The 25,601-nt window shown below is 37.9% G+C and overlaps 1 protein-coding gene across 6 annotated transcripts in view; it reads left to right on the top strand.

Moving 5' to 3' along the window:
- The window catches only part of LOC124135588 (atrial natriuretic peptide receptor 1-like), a 654,598-nt gene that overhangs the window by 603,833 nt on the left and 25,164 nt on the right, over positions 1-25,601 (top strand). For all 6 annotated transcript variants that reach the window (XM_046500976.2, XM_046500985.2, XM_046500994.2 and 3 more), the window contains 4 exons: positions 7,370-7,461; positions 8,166-8,304; positions 15,329-15,413; positions 24,686-24,812. In XM_046500976.2, the coding sequence (XP_046356932.1) occupies positions 7,370-7,461; positions 8,166-8,304; positions 15,329-15,413; positions 24,686-24,812 (443 nt within the window). The remainder of the gene's footprint in view (positions 1-7,369; positions 7,462-8,165; positions 8,305-15,328; positions 15,414-24,685; positions 24,813-25,601) is intronic.

Genomic DNA, 25,601 nt, shown 5'->3' with positions numbered 1-25,601 from the left:
CCCATGACCACAACCTTAACTTGAAACCCCATGGTCACAACCTTAACTTGAAAACCCATAATCATAACTCATTATCACAACCATACCGCTACTAATCACAGGTCCGCACTGGACTCCAGCATAACATAGTGTGAAGTATATGTGAATCTTTTCCCTGACCCGTTTTTAATTTTTCGTGTGTGCTAATTTGTTTTGCTTTTTCTTGTTGTGTTTGCTTCGCAACTTTTAAAACTAGAAATATGCCTTTGATCTTTGCCGTTGAACCTAATTGAGCAGGTTTCGTGATCCCCGGAGAGATCGGGTGCTTGTATTCTCAACAAGCCTCAAATCCTGCTTTCAGAAAGATAAAAAAAACCTTCTCTATCACTACATGTCAACATAAACCAGACTTGATGATGCAGTGTTCGTAAACGAAACTAATTTGCCTTTTTTTTAATTCACAGAATTCAAATATATCTTTGTTGCTTCCAAAAACAGCTGTGTGTATAAACAAGGACAACGTCTAACTTAACTTTGGATGAGTTTGAGCTGCCATGGGTATTTTCCATGCAACCTTACGATGTTTTATTTCGAACCTCATTTGTGATCGAATGTGTGACTTTTCATACTGAATATAGATTCTGTTTCACAACCGAAAGGCGCAGTCAATATGATGTGTCAATCCTTCAACATTTTGTCTCGAAGGAAATTCCTTAAACGACCAGTTTCCGTCCAGATCAGGTATTACATGATTAGTATCATTTTTGAACCAGGGAGGCAAGCGCGTCTAAAACCTGATGCCCATTCGTCAATATGCTTCTGTTGCTAGGAACCATCGGAGAGTTAAGTGAGATTGATATTTCACTGGTTTGAGCATTTCTGTCGAGTTACTGGAATTCCTTCACCGTGATGCACGATTTCCTTAAATCCGCCTGATATGGGATTAGACAAAATGCATCGAGAAGGCAATATTTTTTTGATCTAGAGAGCGAAAAATACCTCTAATGATCTAGAACGCGCAATAACCATCATTACAATGCAAGCCTTCATTAATGTTTTCGTTAAGCGATTCAGTTAATTACATTGACATATGTAAGGTTATCTGAATTAAAACATTTACATCTCACCGAATCTACTTTATGCCACGTTAATCATATCTAATAACATGCGTGATCCTTTTGTATATTTGTGTCTGGACAAAAACAGATTTTTGCACGTAATTATCATGTAATTGTTTTTGATTGCAGGAATGAATGCTGGAATTATCGAATTTTAAATAAGCATAGCATTTTCAAAAAAAGCATTATGCTAATTTTCGTATCCTGCTGATTTAGCATTATCTCGTGTGTTCAGATTACATTTAGACATGCCGACTAATATTGCAGCATGGTATACACTGAAACCGCGGTAGTCAGGCAGCCTCATCGTATGGACACTTTCAAGTGGGAACGTTCCGTGTACTGGTGTAGAAAAGGGTTCGATTTTACTGAAACGACCTCGTCCGGATTGGCGAGCTTTCGTCGTAGCTGGAATATTAATGACAACGGTTTAAAACAACATTCACTCACTCCTTCCACTCTCCCTTTGTCCTCATTTCAAGTTAAATTTCCTAACATAACATCGTTTATATATATGAATGAATGCGTGTTTGTTCCCCGTCGGTTTGACATTATTGCTCACTCACTTTAAAGATTCACTCACTCACTCACTCACTCACTCGTTAATTGCTGACCGAGAATTATTTAGCTCATATTGTACGGTACAAATGTCTTGGTCTCATCGTGTTAACGTACAAGGATGTGTGGGCGAGTGAGTTTTTTTACGTCATTTTTAGCAATATTCCAGCATTATCACGAAGAGGAAACTAGAAATGGTCTTAATACATTGTGTCCATGTTGGAAATCGAACTCGCTCCTTCGGTGTAACGAGCCAACGGATTGACCACTAGGCTACCCCACCCCAACACACACCCCTATACTAGGATGAGTCATATAAGTGTTATGTGCAAGTGTTCTGTCTGAAAACTATTCGCTAGTTGAACGTTTTCAATCTTTTCGTGGGTGTTTTATGGACATTTAAGATGGAGAGGTCGTGACCTACAACCAAATTTCACAGGGGTTTAAGCAAGCTTTTAGTGGAAGTATTCAGTGAACGAAAGTCGATTTAGACAGCGACATATTGCGATTGAAAATACGCGCTTTGTCGGAATGCGAAGACCTGTCTCTTAGAATTAAGATTTCACGGTGTATTTGCATACGCTGTAAACGAATCGATTTTCAAGCGTGTGTGATTATATCTCCGTTAAAAGTTTACACACAATTAGCTATTTTCACGCTATTTGATCAGAATAACTGTCAAAAGGTTTTAACATATTTTTCTGCTGAAGAAACTTACTTTTCTTTCCTTTCGATTTATTCACTCGGTTGTTAATTGCAAGTGCTTCTTTGATGAATTTTCGATAATTAAAATTAATTGATAATTTAATTTAGTGTTTGTTGGTCTTTTAATGATATAAATCAATTTATTATGTCCTTAAATAAAACGGCTTATAAGTTTACTTAAATTTATACTTCTTAAAAAAATATGAGAAATGTCTCTTGAACATGTTAGTGTTAACATTGAATATACCGCGGAGTGAATATGTCATGAAACAATAATTATTAACGCAGTTAAAAGTATGAAGCATACCTCAAATAAACCCCGTGAATTCGAATAGGTCACTAGAAACCTATGCTTGTCATAAGAGGCAACCAAATAGTGTGGGTAGTCGGGCTCGGTGATTTTGTAGATGGCGTGTCAACGTACCCCGACGGGGTGGATAATTGCTCACAATATTGATCACTGGATTATCTGGTCCAAAACCAATTGTGTCTAATGTTCATGATATCAGTTACTTGATTATATGGTTCAGATTCGATTATCTGCAGGCTGCCTTCATACAGCTGGAATATTGCTGAATGCGGCGCTGAACAGAAAACAAACAAAACCTCAAATAAAAGGAAAGCGAAAAAGGATTTAACAGGATCTTCATAATCGCTTATCAGAATTCATTAGAGAACCAGAGAGCAAACCAGAGGATAAAACAACTCCAAACAGAACCACTCTTCCGTACAATAGTCATGGTATTCAATGCGTGTTAAGTAGGAAAGGATTATTCAGATAGAGGGACCAGTGTTTACTGTTGCCTTATGGATGCCCATTCGAAATAAATATTGCTAAAATAAATCAAAAGATCGTACATATATTTATTTGCACCAAGGAAAACCTGTTTTTGTCAGCGTACATGCATTTGGGGCTTTGACACAACAAACAGTTTATCACTAGCCAATTCCCGCAGGAACAATTAAGGAAACTAAATGCTACAGTATACCAATCAGCCTGACCATTCGGGTGACACAATTTGCCCTGTTCGCCTCATACATATGCTGCAAGGATGATTTACGATGTGATAAGGTTCCCAAATTATTCAGTGTTGTGCGTGTCAATCCTGTCAATGTATATATGGATAAATGTCGTGTGACGTATTAATCGCCCGAATATTTTAACCGCAATTATTGCAATGACCGTGTAAGTGGTGGATGTTTTGTTACATTTGACACTTAAGTCGCGACTCTCTGGCTAGGTTTGAGTTTTTCACAGCATGAAAGGTTCATTTTGTCCGAAGATTTCAAACTTTCAAAACTAAGCAAAATTATTAATTGTTTTGATAGCCATTGGGCGTTTTCGTGTGCCGAATTCCCTGAAGATATGCGAGAATTATGTGTGTCACAATCGCATAGTTTTTTATTGTAGCTTTTTTAATTGACATTTTTTTAAACTTTTGAATATTTTGAAAAGGCAAAAAATAATTTATATTGAGCATTTCTAGTGGATCAAATCGTGCTCTTATCACACAATGTCCTCTAGATGAATGTGCATGTTTTACTCATTACATTGACTCTATAGAGGAAAGAGGAATGAACACAAACAGTCGGTGATAGAAGGATGTTCTTTTCATGTTTCAAAAAGGCCAAATGTTTCTATTATATGGATCTCTACTGATATATCCCCGACATGTTGGTGAATGTCTTCCATAGTTGCAAGTTGGCCACATACTTAACAAAATCAAGTAAGGCCTTTCTCAAAATGTATGTGGGCCTACTACGTATGGTTTAGGGGCGGTCGGGTAGCCTAGTGGTTAGGGCGTTCGCTCGTCACGCCGAAGACCCGGGTTCGATTCCCGACATGGGTACAATGTGTGAAGCCCATTTCTGGTGTCCCCCGCCGTGATATTGCTGGAATAGTGCTAAAAGCGGCGTTAAACCTCACTCACTCACTCACATGTGGTTTATGTAAATATATATAATAATGATATTACCAGGGACGCATATTTCGCAATTACCTACATTTATAAGAACACCACGTGCTGTTCCCAATGTTATTAACGCAAATGTCAGAAGAGAATTGAAATGGATATGAACATATCGCTTTCTCTCTGGTGATTTGTGTAATGCAAGAATTATGCTGTGTTGGCATCATATGAGATATTGGTTTCAAAACCAGTAAAGGTATTGCCGGAATTCTGTTCTTTTGAAATGATGATTGGAGATAGGAATGGAATAGACTTGTCTGTCAATATTGCGTTGACATGAACATTCACTACTTGGTACTAACATAAAACAATTCATTCTGATTAAGCCCCTTGAGCACTTTTCAACTTTTCGACAAAAATGCTAACTATAATGACATCATCGTTAGCTGATCGAGAAGTGGCAGCATATGCGAATATAATCGCCGGTGCTGCTTTTATGTTGAGGTGAAATGCATTGTAACCTAATTTGTTATGGAATTAAAAATAGAAACTGTGTTTTCCGGTGTCCATTATCTATTTAGTTACAACCTGGATTCTTATCACACATGTAAACGTTATTCGCATTTCATACATTTACATTCGCATACCCTTTTCACAAGACACCTGGTGTCATTACTGATTTTCAGAAATCCACTCCAATAATTTTCACCACATTTTTGTCTTTTGCTCCCAAAGGAATCTTTCGGTACATAATCTAGATTGATTATTCTCTGGAATTTGCGTTTTTCATTATATGTTTATGAACAACATTTGTGCGGATATTTCATATTTTGTTCATATCTTCAAAATAAACCATCGATTCGTTGATCCATTACTCGGGTAATGACACTGCCATGCATTGATACAAATCTTTTAGGTATATATTTATAAAGCATTTGTTAAAAATTAATCGAGTGAGTGAGTGAGTATGGTTTTACGCCGCTTTTAGCAATATTCCCGCAATATCACGGCGGGGGACACCAGAAATGGGCTTCACACATTGTACCCAGGTCGGGAATCGAACCCGGGTCTTCGGCGTGACGAGCGAACGCTTTAACCATTAGGCTACCCGACCGCCCCTAAAATTAATAGACGAACGAACACTTACACGACATGATATATAGTATTACTCTTTCCGTCACAGCTGCCATTTGACATCCCTCAGACATCTATGCAGAGGAACGCGTTTAATCGCTCTGAGCGTAGTAATATACCCTGTTACTTTATCCTGTTGCTGAATCAAAGGCTCAACGTAAACTCATCAAGATGGAGAAATCGACGCAACATGTCATCATTACAATTTAACTTGTGTGTTAACTAAATTACAAAAGTGTCGCCTCCATGCCTGTGCTACAAGGTGTTAACTGCATTGGGTGATCCTATTCGGGCAACCTTGGACGCCCACGTTAACAATACTCTTTTCAAATTTGGATTCGGGATCGTATGTATAAATCTATATTCGAACACACACTTTTTGACCAAATTCATGTTCTTATAAACAATTCAAATCCCTTTCAAATATTGAAGCTTATTTAAATACTTTTTATGCCGTAAAGGCGGATTTTATTATGCTTTAGATGAAGCAACTGTATTTTCTGTAAAGTCTAGAATATACAATGACATACCCTACAAAGAAAGACTCCTTTGTCAGTTTGTCTCCTTGGAGGAAACTTACCCGTAAAGATCAACCTATGCCTGTCGTTTAACTGGCGACTAGGCTTGTCGTAAGTGGCGACTAACTGGATCGGCTGATGAGGCTCGCTGACTTGGTTGATGCATGTCATCATATCCCAATTGCGTAGATCGATGCTCATGATATCAAGAACTGGATTGTCTGGTCAAGACTCGATTATTTGCAGACCGTCGTCATATATTTGGAATATTGCTGAGTGCGGCGTTAAACAACAAACAAACATACAAACACAACTTAGAGGAAACCACTACACTGAAAATGAATTTTTGCATTTTGCTGTATTTGTATATTTGGGATGGAGTAGTGCGTACTTGATGGCAATTACGCAAGGGATACCCGCCACCGATTGCAGTTATGCATCTAATAATTATCAGTCCAAATGTATACATGGCATCCTCGGTGCATAAGAGACACGCACTAGTATGACTAAAATGGACGATGACGTTTATGCGGCATCAGTTCACTCTTGGGGTACCTCAACCAGCAGCAGTCGTGCATGTGTATTACCACTGCTCAGACATGCTGTTTGCAAACAGGGCAAACTGAATGCAAAAGATCGCACTGTTGGCGTTTCTTCTATTGATTGATGGTATTATAACTATTTGATAGTGATTCATAATCATCATATACTATGCTGGTAGCCGGAATCATACAATGGACGAGATTGCTTATGACCATGGAAAGGGCCTTGTTGCCTATAGTTACAATACTAAACACGACGGTATGCCATTTCTGGAATTTCCAAATGCCTGCATGTGGTGTATCCAGACAAATGATTTCAATCAAAATATATTAGATCCCGGTAGCCCGGTACTCGAATGTTTCGAGGAGAACATTTCCATGTTGTATGTTAAAGGTTTTGTAAAGTAAGAATCATGTTAAGAATTAGAAATGTTACCGGGGCAAATTGTAATGTGAAAATCGTTAATGGATATACATAAAACATGACTTGTTTCCTTCACCTACCTATATTGACACCTGGCGTGTTGATAGCGTTAAGATGATCTTCAAAATGATCATCTTTCCAAACGAAGTTTAAAATAAAATTTAAATTATGTTCAGTTATAGAGACGCAAGGTTCTCAGCCAAATTGGCAGATCAAGCAATCATCTCTATCCGGTTACCCCATAGTATGATATTAATCGAAATAGTTAATATTCAATTTATTACACAAAGCAAGTCTTACTTGTAGGCTGGAAGTTGTCTTTAGACCACAGAGCACAGTCCCACTTTAACGGTGGAAAAATTGAGACCCACAACCTCCTTGTTCGACATTAACTTATGCTTTCTGTTATATATATCATATGTATAAAATGTACGTGTAAAAAAACAATGATATTATTAAGGATATTTTTATTACTTCACAGGTATAACCGGTACCGTCAGTATAGATCAGAATGGCGACCGAAACGCTGATTATTCCCTGCTCGATCTGAACCCTGAGACTGACACGTTTGAGGTACGTAATGTTTCATGTACACATAAATGTATACACTTTGTGATAGGTATTTCCACCCAAAGGATATATATACCAGAAAACAATCTGACCATTCCCATATACATACATATATATCTTAGGCTTCTTGTGATTAAAGCGCTAGCTTGTCATGTGGAAAACCTTTGATATATACATTATTACAATGTGTGGAAGCGATTATTGTTGTGTTCCATTGTGAACTTGCTGACATATGATCAAAGCGACAGGTCTCAGTCATTTCGCAAGAGCTATCACTCGTTTATGTTTATTCTCACGGACCCAATGCTTCCGCATGAACAAAACCATGATGATCGTGAAGTAAAAATATAATGCGGGACGTGTCATTGTACCTCGCAGTCAGTTCACTGTGACGTTGAGACCCGTGAAAATCCGGGGTAGAATAGGCCTTCAGCAACCCATGCTGCCGTAAAAGGCGACTATGATTGTTGTAAGAGGCGACTAACGGGATCGGGTGGTCAGGCTGGTTGATGACTTGGTTGATGCAGATCATCGATCCCAATTGCGTGGATCGATCTTCATGATGTCAATCACTGGATTATTTACAGACCGCCGTCATATATCTGGTATATTGCTGAGCGCGGCGTAAAACAAGAAACAAAACTGTGACGCTGAACAACATTCGCTACTTCACTCACATACCCATGTCACTGTTTATGTGTTCTCAGGTTGTGGCAAATTACTATGGCAACAAAAAGCAGTACGAGCCTGTTGAGCACAAGACCATTCACTGGGCAGGGGGTAGAAACAGTCCCCCTCCGGACACCCCTGATTGCGGCTTTGATGGTTCAAAATGTCCCCCAGATGGTGAGTTGACGTTGTCGTATGTGTTTGTTTCTGTCTTAAAGGAGGACTCTAAAAGCTAACTTTTGCTAAGTTGCTTCACGTGTCTCCCATTTCCGGTAAGGGGCTTTCTAGAGTTCATGTGTATACCCACTAATGCAAAAATCAAGCAAATCCTATGCGTTTTCGAAATGGTTTTAATTCCTCTTGTTTCAAATATTTTGTGACTATAACGAAAGTCGTTCCTTCGTTGTATGAGGGAATATGGTTAATCTTTGAGAAAGGGATTTGGTGGTTCATTTGCTGAACTCCTCAATGTATCTCTCGTTGTGCGGATGTTTAGTCTACCGTACAGACCCTGAAACGAATACATCCAATTAAGCCCATGCGAGTCTATAATTGTGGTCAAGTCTAGATTACAAAATTTCAGGTAATAAGGAGAGTCTCTTGGCTCCTTTTTATTATATTTTATTAAGATAATTAAACAACTGGGTTTTTTCAGTAAAATATGGGTTTTTTTCGGAGACAAGATTTTAGTCTAAGTTTTTTATGTAACTTTGGAATCCAGTACTACAGGAATGGACATGTCTCAGAGTCAAGCCAAAGGTTGATTTCTTCCTCAGTTAACATACTGGACTCATGTGTGGCATTATTTGATATGCCACTTATATTACGTTCTTTAAACGAACAATTAATATGGTGATACTTAAATATAATGGTTTTGTCATTTTAGGACTTGTCAGAAGGAACAACTACAAACTTTTAATGTAGGCTCTCCAGACTTGAGATGAGAACTGGCTGGGACAGAATGGGTTTATTCCAATTCTGTTTCTTCTTTTAAGTAGTACTGTATTCTATTAATGACAACACCACACGGAAAGACATTCAACAGTTTCATCTTCCCACTTAGCCTATTGTTAGGCATACGCTTCGACAGCATCCATAATGATTATAAAGGTGTAAACCAAATTGGAAGCAGGCTGTTCACGATCTTTGGGGCCATTTTTGAACAACCGACGGAGGGTGTTATTGTCAACAATAGAGACCTCAACTGTGATTATATGACCAACAGGTTCGTTGCAGTATGATGAATCTTCGCAGCCCCGTGTAGCAGAGTTGACATCAAGAGCTGCCAAGTCCACGTTCTGCAACACGTTCCTATAATTGAACAGCTTTGATGAAATGGCTTCTTCATAGGAAAATGAAACCATTGGTGGTTCCTTAAATTTGAAATATTGTGGGACTTGTAGCAAAAATGCTGTTTGTCTCAGATTGATTATAACATCGATCCTCTAGTTTGCAAATTCAACATACAGCAACACGCAGTCCTATTTTCAGATTTGTAAGTCTTTTTCTGGTTTGGCCCTCTAGGCGATCTTTTGGCTCTTGCTTTTTGTAGACTCACCTACACTGTATCAGCCGGCAAAAGCTTTAGAAGTATGAAATAAAGGTTAAACAGACACGGTTTAGGGTTTTGTAAAATCTGAAGTGACAAAATCTCCTCAAAGAAGAATTGCATTTTCCTAACAACTTCTTCAGGCGTAGACAAGTCCCATGTGAATTTAGGAGATGATATGAATTCACGACATCGACACATTTCTAGCCTTGAAACCCCACACATGATTACTCATGTTTTAAACGTTAAATTTGCATTGTGGGAATACTAAATAAGGATCCGGTATGTATCATAATGACAGTGACTGAAAAGGACATTACTTTTCGTATTTCGAATATATAAAAATACGTTATGACAGTTTAAGAAGCCACAGAGCGGACACAAACACGTTTTACTTAATAATATTGTGCATTAAATCGCGGATTTACATGATATGGACGCATATATAGTCGATGTCATACACTAAGTGTTTTGTTCACGATATAATACGTCGATTATTGACGTTCCCTACACCACTGATGCCTCCTATTGGGTAAAGTGTTCTGTGGTGGGTAAAGTGTTCTGTGGTGGGTAAGGTGCACTGTGGTGGGTAAAGTGTTCCGTGTTGGGTAAAGTGTTCTGTGGTGGGTAAAGTGTTCTGTGGTGGGTAAAGTGTTCTGTGGTGGGTAAGGTGTACTGAGATGGGTAAAGTGTTCTGTGGTGGGTAAAGTGTTCTGTGGTGGGTAAGGTGTACTGAGGTGGGTAAAGTGTTCTGTGGTGGGTAAAGTGTTCTGTGGTGGGTAAGGTGTACTGAGGTGGGTAAAGTGTTCTGTGGTGGGTAAAGTGTTCTGTGGTGGGTAAAGTGTTCTGTGGTGGGTAAAGTGTTCTGTGGTGGGTAAGGTGTACTGAGGTAGGTAAAGTGTTCTGTGGTGGGTAAAGTGTTCTGTGGTGGGTAAGGTGTACTGAGGTGGGTAAGGTGCACTGAGGAGGGTAAGGTGTACTGAGGTGGGTAAGGTGTACTGAGGTGGGTAAGGTGTACTGAGGTGGGTAAGGTGTACTGAGGAGGGTATGGTGTACTGAGGTGGGTACGGTGTACTGAGGTGGGTAAGGTGTACTGAGGTGGGTAAGGTGTACTGAGGTGGGTAAGGTGCACTGAGGAGGGTAAGGTACACTGAGGAGGGTAAGGTGTTTTGTGGTGTGTAAGTTGTACTGAGGTAGGTAAGGTGTACTGAGGTGGGTAAGGTGTACTGAGGTGGGTAAGGTGTACTGAGGTGGGTAAGGTGTGCTGAGGTGGGTAAGGTGTACTGAGGAGGGTAAGGTGTACTGAGGAGGGTATGGTGTACTGAGGAGGGTAAGGTGTACTGAGGTGGGTAAGGTGTACTGAGGAGGGTAAGGTGTACTGAGGTGGGTAAGGTGTACTGAGGAGGGTATGGTGTACTGAGGTAGGTAAAGTGTACTGTACTGAGGTTGGTAAGGTGTACTGAGGAGGATATGGTGTACTGAGGTGGGTAAGGTGTACTGAGGTTGGTGGAATGTACTGGCATGTGTGGTATGTACTGGGATTGGTTAGATTTACCATTAGGAAGTACAACTTTTCTTCAAATACATATCTTTTAGCTCTGGTTGGAATGTTTGGCACTCCAGAAAAGCTATTTTGGAAGATGTATGGTGTCAGTATGTACAGTTAGATGGACATGTAACGTAACTAGTGGTTGTTTGTGCCTTTGAAACAATAACATATAAAAGTATGTATCCATGAGACTTACAAAACTGCTGAACAAACAACCTGCCAAGGCTACAAACCGATGCTTACCTCAATATATGTTGCCATTTAAAAATTGTTGTGGACGAGAAACACGATCCCTACGTGAACCATTTCCCAAGGAGAACTCTGCATAGTTGCATGATGTCCACAAATATTACACCAATCGGACAAAGAAAATAAGTTTTCTTTCACAAACTCAATTTTCTCTTTTTTTCGCCATAAAGAATGGCTAGTATGGTGACTTACGTTCTTCCAGGACAATATTGCTTCAACCACTTGTAAACTTTAAAAAACACCATCCGATAAAGAAGTTATCCCCGAATACCGCCGGAGCTCGTTTTAATTTGTTCTTGAAATACACCCCTTGGCATATTGACAAACGGATTTATAAGCACGTTATCGCCATGTGGTTGTTATTGAAGGTTCTGAAAAAACGGTTTATCTCATACATTTAGATGCTGCTCTTGAAAAAACTTGAATACGATGAAGTTTTACAGATGCGGTGTTCTGTGCATACATGTATGTTTCGAATGAAGTGGGGGTTTTTTCAAAGAATAAATCATGTCCACACATCTAAACGTTAGTTGGATCAGATATAGATTTTCCTACAATGTTACACGTGATTGTGTGAACTCGAAGAAAGGTTAATTTCCTTGGAGGCAATTTAACACCCAAAGTCGGACAGTTTCAAGCACTAAGACGCCATTTGAACAGGGCCACGTCCCGTACATAACGACATTATTACTTTCTTCTCGACAAGGTATTGTTAAGAATTAAAGGGCATTGTTAGTTTATTCATATTTTGTCAGTAGTTTTCATATAAATGACAAACTTTGGGGTTTATTAGATATGTTCTTGTGAAAATCAAATATGATAGTGGTAAGCCATATCTTTCATCTTGTATCATTTTGTGTAAACATAACTGGTCCAAAAAAAACAGTATTTTGAAAATGTTGAGAATATGTTTCACATTCCAAATAAAACTTGCACTGTTTCTGAAGTAATCATACTCAACTAGGCAGGCAATTATGATGCAGAAAACGTTAACCCTCGTAAAACCTAGTGCTTCAGAACTTACGTTATTGAACTCATATGTTATTCTTGTTAATGGCAATATTATTCTACTTGTTCAAAAGCGTTACTAATTCAAGAAGTATAACTTCTAACTGAGAACAAGTTCATGCTTTGCTTATCCGGAAACCCAACATGTGATACTTGAAAACACTAATCCCAAAATCTGTAGCATGATAACAAATCAATGTTTGTTCATAAAACTGTTCTCTTTTATTGATGTTTAAACCGCAAGCAAAGGTGAGGTTGCTGGTATTGAACTTCATTCCCTGACCAAATGACAGTTAATACATGGTCCATGTTTGAATTGCCTTACGAGGGGACTAAAGAATTACGAAAGGTCTGCACTCGAAATATTGTCCCTGGAATGCAAATACGAAATGGGATTAATATTTATCCATTGCTTTAAGATGTCTTTGATGAGCATTGGTCGAAGTACCTGGACGAGGAACCTCTTTGTTCATTGAGGATATTAAATCAAAAGATTTGAAAATTATCTTAAGCCTTCCACTTCAACCCATGGCTTAGTGTAATCAAATGGTGAAGTCATTCGGTTTAATCAAAAATCGGAATTCGAATTTTAACGACAAGTTCATATCCTATTGAATCTTCAAATCTTTTTTTTCCGTTCCAACCCTTTCGTGCCAACGATAATTCAGATTTGGCTACGGTAGGGGACAAGGCGTTTTTCATGAGAGCTTTGGCCTTCGCTCTGCGTGCTGTGTGCCATTGATTTGTAAGTGACTTTACGGATTTAAATGTTTTGAAACTAGCAATTTTCAACGGTTGGAAATATTATACCTGTATGGTCGATTTTTTTATGTACTCTGATTTTCGCTGTCAGCTTCCTTGGGAGTTTACAACCCAAACTGCATATGAGATGCTAAAAGACGTTCCATTACCTTCTCATCCTCCCGAGTACTCATTACTTATGAGTGGGTACCGGCCTGTGTATATCCGGATTAGAATAGGTCTTCAGCAACTTATGCTTATCGTAACAGGCGACTAAGCTTGTCGTATGAGGCGACTAACGGTTCGGGTGGTCAGGCTCGCTGACGTGAGTGATTCGCGTCATTGTATCCCATTTGCGTGGAATGTTCATGATATCAGTCACTGGATTGTATGGTCCAGATTCGATTATTAACAGACCGCCGTCATATATCCGGAATATTACTTAGTGTGGCATTAAACAACAAGCAAACAAACATTACTGGGTACCACTCAGGCATATTTGGAACAAAGTCACGTGACTTTGGAGACACCACATGTAGCATGGCTTTCAGTGTTGAGGAGGAACGATGCCATAGAATCTCTCAGATGTCAAGCTGCCGAACACAGTCGCCCTATCTACTACACTCAGCGACCAACTTCGCCTGATTTGTGAACTATGCCACCATGATGGCGGTTGTGTTTTTCTTTAAGAAAAAATTAATATGAAAGTAATTACTTCCTAGGCAATATAAGAATACATAAAACTATCTCATTAAACCCTACGCGTTTTTTATTTCAAAGACTTAGTACGCAATGCTACATTAACTGAGAAAATCCAGAATGTCTACGCTGCAGACACATTTGTCAAGCACCGCGTTAATTAACTTTAAACCCTCACACTGAATACAGGAAATCGGATTTTATTTGAAAGAACAAACTACATCAGCAATATACCTTCAAATAATCCGTAACCTTTTTTCCTTAATAGGAATGAAAACCGCCACACACCTTGTAGCTTAGAATTGTAAGGTGATCCTAAAAGGCCCTCTCATAAGACAGACCTCCTTTTGGCTATCAACCAGAATAAGTACAAGCATTCCATCCTGAAGCTTAATATAAATGGAAGGAATTGGTCTGTTCTGCGGAATTTCGCTCAGAGTGTAAAGTGCATCCGCTTATTTTCTGTCATTTTACTCATGGCCTTTGGTTATTGGGATTTGGCGGGAAGGGTTGATTCATGGAAATGTATTATATTCTCCGTATCTTTAATCCAACATATGGCTTGGCATGGAGCGGATCACGAAATGCACGAGATGAAACGGTATGATAGATCCATCCGTCGATTTTAGTGCATATTGTGATTTAATACTGAGTGCTTAGATTATAGAAACGTGTACCAGATGTTTAGGATATCCCTTGAAGTTAACATATTCCAATCGATACAAGAAATGCAAATCATTTACAGATTATTTGTGAAATGATCAGAAATTAAATCATACCACCATCAAATTTTCATTTTATGTACAGTAAACTACGGTTATAACGAACTCAAAGGGGCCACTAATTTTTGTTCGTTTTAACCGTAGTTCGTCATAAGCATATATACAGCAAATATACGGCAAATGGACGGGATCAAAACACATTTCGTTATATCCGTCAGTTCGTTATAAGCGTGTTCGTTATAAACTTTAACGTAGTTTACTGTTATGTATTTAGTCAATGCGTCTCATACAACGTTCATAGAGAGGATACAATATAATCTGAATACAAATGTGACATTGGTTATTGTATGTCACCATGACGTTTATTGGGGAGGGATTAATACTTTGAGTCAGTAACAACATACGATTTCCTCTATCTATAAAATATCCATGTGATGTATGTTAATACAACAATTTACACAATCTACCGTCAGTGCATCATATATGATACCAGTCAATGTCATGTAAATTTGTTTCAGTTGATATTTAGTTTTCAAATTTTCAGTCGTATGGGTTTCAGAATTATGCTTTTTTCATTATGGTTCGGAAGTCACTAATCTTCAGTCTCGTGAATTCCAGGTGTTTTTGTTTCAGACTTTGCTTCAATGGTTTGACATCGGTTATATTCATGTTTTGTTCTTTCAGAACCTTTTCCGGAATATGGCATCGTGATTATCGTCTTGGGCTCTATAATTCTCATCGTGCTGGTCGCGGCGTTTTTCATCTACAGGTTTGTAACCTTCCAGCATATCGAGTCATGTGAACATATTTCTTCTCCAATCTCTTGACTGAACCCTTATGCTGAGACATATGTGGACAGTCATGTTGCAACTAGTTTCCCGATGTGTTTCCTTTTCACGAATAGTTTATTGTTTCCTCATCTGCGATTTCTCTTTCTACGTTGTGTTGAAATGTGATGTGCATTTGCGTGTTGAACTATCAGCCGTTAGCCTAAAACGTGTTCATGTGAGATGATTTCATGGTATGTGATCACTTTTTCTGCTTCCATTTCTAATAGTTTTTTAAGTGTCTGTTTACCTATCACAGTTAGTAATACTTGAAAACATGTCAAACTTGAGAGATTTGAGTGACCACGTGAGGATTACCGGTTCGAATAGGTCCCCCGACACCTTATACTGGTCGTCAGAACCGACTAAACTGATCATGAAGTGTGTTTATTGGTTTGTTTGTTTGTTTGTTGTCAAACGCCGCAATCAGCAATAGTCTTGCTATATGGTGGCAGTATGTAAATAATCGAGTCTGGACCAGACAACCCAGTGACTGATATCATAAGGATCAATCCACGCAATTGGGATACGATGACATGCATCAACTAATTAAGTCAGCGATCCTGACCACCCGAGCGCCGTAGTAGGCTGTACAGAATTGTGTACCTTTATTTGAGGATCCGCGGATGTTTGGGTTCAAATCACAAATTTGCCTTCATTTCCTGCCATATTATGCTGACACACCGTGATCTAACTGAAATCATCATGTTTAAAGCAGTGATAAATTAAATTACACTTCACACATTCAGTTCTTCTCCTATAAGAGAGTGAGTAAGTTTGGTTTGATCCCGCTGTGAACTTCATCACCACAGCAGTGGCAGCATTATGAGGGAGGAAAACCCGAATTGATGCAGGTCTCAGAAAAACTTTGGTGCTGACAAACATTGAAACATAAATCGGGCGAAACGGGATTCACACCCACAATGGTTTCTGGAATGACCAAGGCACGCACCTCTGTTACGGGTTTGACGACTGGGCGCTTCATACAAGAGAGAATCAATTGAGGTCTGTTTATGACAGGGGCGGTGGGGTAGCCTAGTGGTTAAATCGTTGGCTCGACATCCTGAAGACCCGGGTTCTATTCCCCACATGGGCACAATATGAGGAGCCCCTTTTCTGGTTTCCCCCGCTAAAAGCGGCGTAAAACCACTCTCTCTCACTTTTTATGACCTTCATTGTGTACAATGTACATGTACATGTACTTTCGTATAGGTATAATCGCTTATACATATAACTACGTTCATTCTTGGACACAAGTAAGGTACATGTACATGTTTAATAATGTTCATTATACAAATTGAGCATTTCCTCTTTATTTCCTGAAAGCAAGATCTCTCTTTCAAATGTGCATCTTCCACTTCTTACCGAAAACCCACCGGTATGCAATTGCACGACAGTGTTTGCATGTTTTGCTACAAAACACATTCATTTGCATCTAAAAGTAGCCCAGAAATAACCATCCGAGGAGCAAGTCTACAAAGAAGAGATGTTTGTCCGGAGGGGGTCGATCAGAACGTAATCCACAAACAAGTGATTACAAAATTGCTTACCCAGCGTGCTTTTGGAGTCGCTTTGGACTTTAAGCATATAGCAAGATCGGCATTGTGTTCAAGACATTTAATTCAAGCACTGTTATAACAGGCACAAAAGGGACAAGACCTACGAGGAGGTCGCAAAGGCTTTCGGACTTCCTGGTGAGTTCATTTTTATTGAATCCTCAAAAATATCCATGTTGTTTTTCAACTCTTAGTTATAATATCAACCGAATCTTTCAAAAATCACATTTGGAACGCAACTGCATAAAGCCTTACTTAAATAACCATCCAACCCACCCGTTATGAATTCGTCAGGCTGGGACCTCACATATATCACATATGAAATTGTCGGTCGACGATCCTTATTAAAATTAAATTTACAGATGTGTGGGGAATGATTAGTAGAAAACATCATTTTAACCATTTAAACGAGATCATTTTCAAACTTATATGGCTTAATCATCAGTTATGTGAAGTACCTGGATCTTTTGTGCAGAATTGGTACTACAAAGTTATTCATGTGATACAAATATATACTAGTATGTTGTTTAACTCGATTTTGTTCTTTTCATGATCATAAGAGATTGTATAATAATAGAGGTACCTATGATTTTAAGATATTGAATGGCATTGTTATACTGTGGAAGGAACAGATACTTGCTTCAAAATCTTAGATATTGTTAACATTGGATTGAACTTTAGTATATTTACTACGTCGAGCTCATATAGAGGCTTAATGATATCTATGAAGTATAAGCTGATGCCAGCTGACAGACGCATGTAACAAATGAAATTATTCCTTTCACTTTAGAATTTAAATGATTGTAAAAAGATCTCTGCTTTTAGTAGGTATCTGTCATGTTTATGGACTTGTATTTTACGTTTTTATTTACACAGAACAGTTTACACCAACAATTATACACATGCGCATTTGGTAAATCAAAGAGAGAAAATGAACTGCATGTATTTCTTGAATGCGAAAAGGGGACACATGTCTAAATAATATAAATATATCATTTATCGACAAAAAATGTATAATAAACCTTATGACATATAATAACCTTTATTAAGGGTTTATGTTTGGTCAAGGCTAATTATAATTCCTAGAATTAGTTGTCGGGGAATTAGCAAGGGACCGCACACCTTAAAACAACCAAGAGAAGCATCTATTAGTGGCCAGTCTTTATTCCGTGTATCTCATCAGTCTTTACATATCACAATAAAACATAAACAAAGTACAACCTAAGTCAATTAAAGTATTCCGCAAATTATGAACTAACAGTTACAGTATAAATCTTACAATGAATCATACAATAAGCAATTGCATTTAACAATGAAACTTTACATTTGGTTGAAAATAAAATACACGTGATATAGCGCAATTAAGGACAATGTATTTTAAATAAATAGGATAACTCTTCGGTAAGACACTACATGTGTTACCAATAACTGAAATAATCTTACATGATCTTTGCTATTTATGAAGAACGTAATGATAAGCGTTACTTTAATATACCTAGCAGACATAACCTAAACTGAATAATAAGAATATACATACATTAATAAGTACCTTACCAATCACTAGAATAATCTAACATGATCTTTGATGTTTATAAAGAACGTAATGATACTTACTTTAATACAACCTTACAGAATACAACTTAAACCAACCGAATAATAAAAATACACAAAAAATTAATAAATATCTCACCCATTGCTGAATTAATCTTACATGATCTTTTGATGTTTATGAGAGACGTAAAGATGAGCTTTACTTCAATACAACCTTACAGAATACAACTTAAACCGAATAACAAGAATACACAAATATTAATAAGATTTCAATCCGCTAATTAAATAATATGGCCACATGTTTTATATCTCAACTACCGTTAATAACCAAAAGTCATATGCCCGACGGTATGTCATTAAATGTGTACAATGTAGACATAAATAGAGCTTAATAATACTGAAAATATAGCAATACATGAGCAAATGAATTAAACAACAAGTGTTTAATGCGCGCACGGGCTTTGCGTGTACAGTATAGTTGCCTCGCTTAATAAGTACATTGTTTAAACATTAATTACATCAAGGGTAGTTTGAATCATTTGAGTGGAACACACGGTAATCATATAAAGATACATTCATTTACATACACTTCATTTGCAAACATTCAATAAAATATACAATTGACAACAGATGCACAGGAATTACTTTGCTTCCACGAGCCCGATTATGTGTAATTTTAATTTGCTTGAACCAATGTCTAAAAACGTTATCATATTATATTTTATACTATTTTAATATACACTATATTGTTAGATTGTTTCTCGTGCTACATGATCTAACCTAACTATAATACTAACTTTACTGGTTACCTTAATCAGTAATGCCTAATTTAAAATGATGATTTTATTCAAAGCAACTAAGAATATAGAATGCAATAGAAAACAGGAAAAATAGGAAAATAGTTTACGAACATACAATATATATGAAGTGAACATATCTTACCTTAAAACAACCAAGAGAAGCATCTATTAGTGGCCAGTCTTTATTCCGTGTATCTCATCAGTGAGGTACCCGCGGGAATAAAGGCCGTTATTTATACCACTGATGCTCTTAGGTCATCATATGGTCGCATTTTCAATTATCACTTACTTAAACAATACCTACACAATGTTGCTAAACTTACGTCCTGACTATCTGAATTTAGAGATTACCTCGCAGTTTTGAAGGACATGAGTATGCAGAAATGACTAAAATTACATATTAGGTTTTCTTGGAGAGCGCGTTATCATAGAGTAATGTTTACTTCTCTCGCTGGACATGTAGTCTTTACGATTAGCTCATAACGCTTATAGACTAAATCTTGGGAATGAAGGCTGGTGTATATCAACACCGACTGATAATAAACTTTGGACGGAACACGCATGTAATCTTAACGCTTAATACCTAATGCCTATCAACAACACGCATGTAGTCTTAACCCTTAATACATAATGCTTATCAACCAAACCTTGTGAAGGCCGGACTATATCATCGCCGACTGAGATAGACTTTTAGTACACAAATGATTAAGTAATATACACAAAATATGTTGTTAAGTCTTATTTTATAAAGTCAAAATTATTTACATAAAATAGAAGAAAATATGATGTATTCTGGAACTGTGACAGATGAATGAAGCATGATAAAATGTTTTCAATTTCCTATTTCCTGTTATGAATTGTTTCAAATAAATTCATTCATTCATTCATTCGTTCATACTAACTCTATTGCTGTCTGTTAATGATTCGTTTACCTTTAGAGTTATATTATTGCCCTTATTATTCGTTCAAATTCTGTTACATGGGATTAAACCCTGTGGGGATTTTTTGCAACCAGTTTTATCACATGCGACAAACCCTGCATTTTGTGCAACCAATTCTATCACATGTAACCAAACACTGCAATTTTTTTTGCAACCAATGATATCACATGCAACAATATTGTTACTAATATTAACAATTTTAACACAAACCTGCAGTTGCCTGCAACAAATAGCATGCAGTAAAATGGTTTATGTTCACTGAAATGAGAATAAAACGTTCTTTTTTTATCTTAAGATTGTAAGAGTTGACATTTTATATGTTTCAGTGTAAAATTGAAAGACAAAATTGATTTAACTGTTTTCGTATTTTGCATCATTAAATCTGGAATAAAATACTTTTGAATTGAATTTACTTTGATAAATTGTTAAAGCACTAAATTAGATACGTTTCGAAACGTTGAAAACATTCTAGCAATTAAGATTTCCATGGTTATTTAAGGTCTAAAAATCAAACATGTTGCTTTCATCGATTGTTCCAGAGTCAAGCGTAAAAAGTAGAGTTCGCAACATGAGGGTGGAGTATACGAGAAAGAACATTCCCGAGATCTCGAGAGGACTTGTACATAGTAATGAGGATATGTCACAAACGCAGGAAACCCACGTTGAACGGATCTCGTTTCGTGCGGATCTCCCTTCTCCCAAAACATCTGTGTCCAACAAAGAGTGTGAAAGCGATTTCGCTCTACAAAGCTGTTCAGCGTCTGATTCTGCGTCTGTGACCATGTTGAATAAGCCTTTGGACAGAAGTATTAGAGTGACAACGCGAAAGGACGACACTTTGATTCAAGCTGTCAACAACGACGACTGTTACGGGCAACATGTTGCTTCTGAGATGCGAGAAATAGATGATGTTGATATTAAGAAGATGGCCAAAGGACAGATCGATGTTATTCTTGCGAAAGCCCGACGGTCCACGTTAGGTGTTTCAACAGACGCTTAGATTATGCTTAGATGTCGAATAAGAAATGACTGGTATACGTAGAAGTAAACTCATACATTCTTACCGATGTGTGCTTGCATGTTGAAGGGGATTTATGAACACGAACACGAACACACACGCACACTTATACTTTCCATCTGGCGTTCCACACGCACAGAGAATGATTGCATGTTGAAAAGGACTTGAAGGATATTTGTGGAAGTAAACTTATACTTTCCATCCCATGTTCTCCACACACCAAGATTGATTGCATGTTGAAAAGGACTTGAAGGGTATTTCTGGAAGTAAACTTATACTTTCCATTTCGTGTTCCACACACAAACACAGAATGATTGCATGTTGAAAAGGACTTGAAGGGTATTTGTGGAAGTAAGCTTATACTTTCCATCCAATGTTCTCCACACACCAAGATTGATTGCATGTTGAAAAGGACTTGAAGGGTATTTCTGGAAGTAAACTTATACTTTCCATCCAATGTTCTCCACACACCAAGATTGATTGCATGTTGAAAAGGACTTGAAGGGTATTTCTGGAAGTAAACTTTTACTTTCCATTTCGTGTTCCACTCACAAACACAGAATGATTGCATGTTGAAAAGGACTTGAAGGATATTTGTGGAAGTAAGCTTATACTTTCCATCCGATGTTCTCCACACACCAATAATGATTTCATGTTGAAAAGGACTTAAAGGGTATTTGACGAAATAAACTAATACTTTCCATCCGATGTTCTCCACACACCAATAATGATTGCATGTTGAAAAGGACTTGAAGGATATTTGTGGAAGTAAACTTATACTTTCCATCCGATGTTCTCCACACACCAATAATGATTGCATGTTGAAAAGGACTTGAAGGGTATTTGTGGAAGTAAGCTTATACTTTCCATCCGATGTTCTCCACACGCACAGAGAATGATTCCATGTTGAAAAGGACTTGAAGGATATTTGTGGAAGTAAGCTTATACTTTCCATCCGATGTTCTCCACACACTAAGATTGATTGCATGTTGAAAAGGACTTGAAGGATATTTGTGGAAGTAAACTTATACTTTCCATCCGATGTTCTCCACACATCAATAATGATTGCATGTTGAAAAGGACTTGAAGGGTATTTGTGGAAGTAAGCTTATACTTTCCATCCGATGTTCTCCACACGCACAGAGAATGATTGCATGTTGAAAAGGACTTGAAGGATATTTGTGGAAGTAAGCTTATACTTTCCATCCGATGTTCCCCACACACCAAGATTGATTGCATGTTGAAAAGGACTTGAAGGGTATTTGTAAAAGTAAACTTATACTTTCCATCTCGTGTTCCACACGCTGCATGTTGCATGTTGAATAGGACACGAAGTGTATCTTTTTAACCGAATGTTCCTTAGAAGTAAACAGTATACTTCAGCCGTATATTTGCGCTGTCTGGTTTTCATGTTGGTCCTGTCGGCATTAGTTGTGATGATGGACTGGGCTGGTTTAATGTTCTACGATTATATACTGTATATGTATATATTACATTTTACCATCACGACACATATGTAGCATGAAGATTAATACATATGCACATTCTTGCACCAGTTGTATAATTCACATATTTTACCATCTTTGAAAATATATATGCAGAAAAAAGCCAATAAAATATGTCCATAAATGCATCCATTAATGTTCCCTTTGAAGAGTGTTAGAGATAAGAAAAACTTTAAGATGAGTTTAAGACGTCATATTCAGGGAAATAACAGTCATTGTCTCTATGGTGATCTTGGAATAACCAATCACATGTTATTATATCCAGGGGAAAACCCCACTGTGTGTTTAAACATACAGTGTGTGTATATATATAATTTGGATATGGATATGGATAGTGAAGTCGTTATGTCGTCGTGGGAATCATGCTTTAATCCTGTCATTTTTATAGTGTGGATTACTGTCAAATTATAATTGTAATGAATATGTTGTAATCTTTTTGAATAAATTTTATTCACGAGGCATAAAAGATGGTTTTGGTTTTGACAATTGACATATTTTTCTGTGATTTCTTATTTTGTCTTCCTTGGTAAGGTTACTGCTATTTGTTTCCTCGTTTCATTGGTAAATTCAGTTAAACAAAAACAACATTTCTTTTGTTTACTCGTGATGAATATTTTGTGTATATGTTTTTACATTTTCTTGAAAGACTTTTGTTCCATTGTTTGATCTTTGTCTAAGTAACATTTCTGATAGGTTGTGTCTGCACCTATACTGTTTGTTAAATGCGTCTATGTCTGTCATGTTTCTACATGTTTGGCTCTGTATTTACATGTTTGTAAACCTGACAATATGTGTCATTTGTGTTACACATTGAGAACATCAGGAAAGTGCGATTTGGAAAACTTGACTATGATTTGCTAGGGCTGCCGGTTATTGTAATAATCCCCATTTTGAGAAGTTGTTGTTGTGTAACATCATTTTTATAAAATATTTTACACAATGTACTCTACATAACTTCTACTTTCGAGCTGGACAAAATAACGCCCCACTACCTTTTTCTTGTCTCACTGTTGGGACTTCCATGGCAAAAGTCGTCGATGTCCCCTAGCTCCTGCTCGTCCTTCTGTTGGGATTCCAGGACAAAGGCGGTCATCGGTGTTTGCTTGTCTCCCTGTGCGGATTCCCAGACAAAAGAGGTCCCAAATACACGTGCATTGTACATCAAGCGCGTCTCCCTATTAGGGTCCTTGGACAAAGGAGGTCACCGGTGTTGTTTGCGTGTCTCCCTGTGCGGATTCTCAGACAAAAGAGGTCCCAAATACACGTGCATTGTACAGCATGCTCGTCTCCATATTGTTCCCTGTCTGGGGGGGGGGGGGGGGGGGCATTTCTCCCTGGGGATTCCGTGACAAAGGAGGTCCCAAATGCTTTGTAATGTGGGGGTATCATGTCAAAGGAGATCACAAGTGATAATGTTTTTCTCACTGTTTGGATGGCAGGAGAAAAAGGTCTCCAGTACTGAATGTGACTTATCCAGACTCCAAGTAATTGTTACCATGTATTCCAAATGCACATGCTCTGGTACTGGCTGCAGGTGTTTGTATGCCATATAATTGGCCAAATAAACTACTCAAAGGAAGTTAAATAATACCCGACTTTTTCATCTGAATACAGTTAATAAGTCATGGCCACGAGAGATTAAGCATAGTCATATGAAAACATCGGATCTTCTATAACTTTTTTGGGGGATTAAACAAGGTCATTATGAAATATGATTTGTATTCAGACACTACCGTTACCTTGTGTTAAGAGACGTGCCAACGGACCTGAAAACAAGGTTAGCTACCAATTGTCCGTGCCGAACCTATGGCTGATTACACGAAACTAACTCTCTCGTTAACAGACATATAAAACTAGAAGCGGAACTGGCTGAAATGAACTGGAGAGTGCGGTGGGACGATATCATTTTTGGATCGCCGGAAAAGAATCGGAAATTGGAACGTCACGGAAGCCGAATGAGCTTGAACAGGGTAGGTAATTGATGAAAAGATTTAACTAAAATGAGTTGAATGGATAATGACCAGACGTTTGAGCTGTTTCCTCTCTTAAGCTTCATTCAACAATCAGTAAGGAGAAAGGAGATGTCTTTTCCTGATTAAGGTAAGGATATAAGAGTGTTATTGTCTGAATGTTAATCTGTTGTATCCGGTGTCTGTCTGCTAGGTCAGATGCATAACAATCAGTTGCGAGGAAAGTGCATCAGGATCGATACCTAGCATCATGCGGTGATGCACTAATAAAACCCTTTCAATGTTTTAACATGATACAGCAGTAATAATTCGTCAGCAGGAAATTTAATGCGACAATTTATAATTGCGTATCGTGGTGGGTTCTCTTTATCGTGAACTTATCGTGTAGGACTTGTAGTGTATTTAAATTAATCCGGGGAGGTATTCTCCTTTGCGAATACTTGTATTCTTTGTTACATGTACGATCTAAAATGTCTTCCTTGAAGACGAGACGGTTCCCCTTTGCCTGTAGTCTCTTTCCTACACTCTCTGGAATCGCACGGTCAGCGTCTCCCAGCAACTCATTCATCCTCTTATCCAACTGCAGATCGTGTGAATGAGTTGAGTGTGAGTGGGTATGGCTTTGACGTCGCTTTTATCAATATTCCAGTAATATCACGGCGGGGACACCAGAAGTAGCCTTCATACATTGTACCCACTAGGCTACCCCACACACCCCATCACCCTCTCCCCAAAATGCAGTTATTATTATTATTTATTATTTATTATTATTATTATTATTATTTATTA

The sequence above is a fragment of the Haliotis rufescens genome, unplaced genomic scaffold (assembly GCF_023055435.1).
Source record: "Haliotis rufescens isolate VD_foot unplaced genomic scaffold, xgHalRufe1.0.p SCAF_70, whole genome shotgun sequence".
Lineage (NCBI taxonomy): Eukaryota > Metazoa > Mollusca > Gastropoda > Lepetellida > Haliotidae > Haliotis > Haliotis rufescens.
Note: the sequence above shows the minus strand (reverse complement) of the source record. Positions and strands in the feature narration are given on the sequence as shown.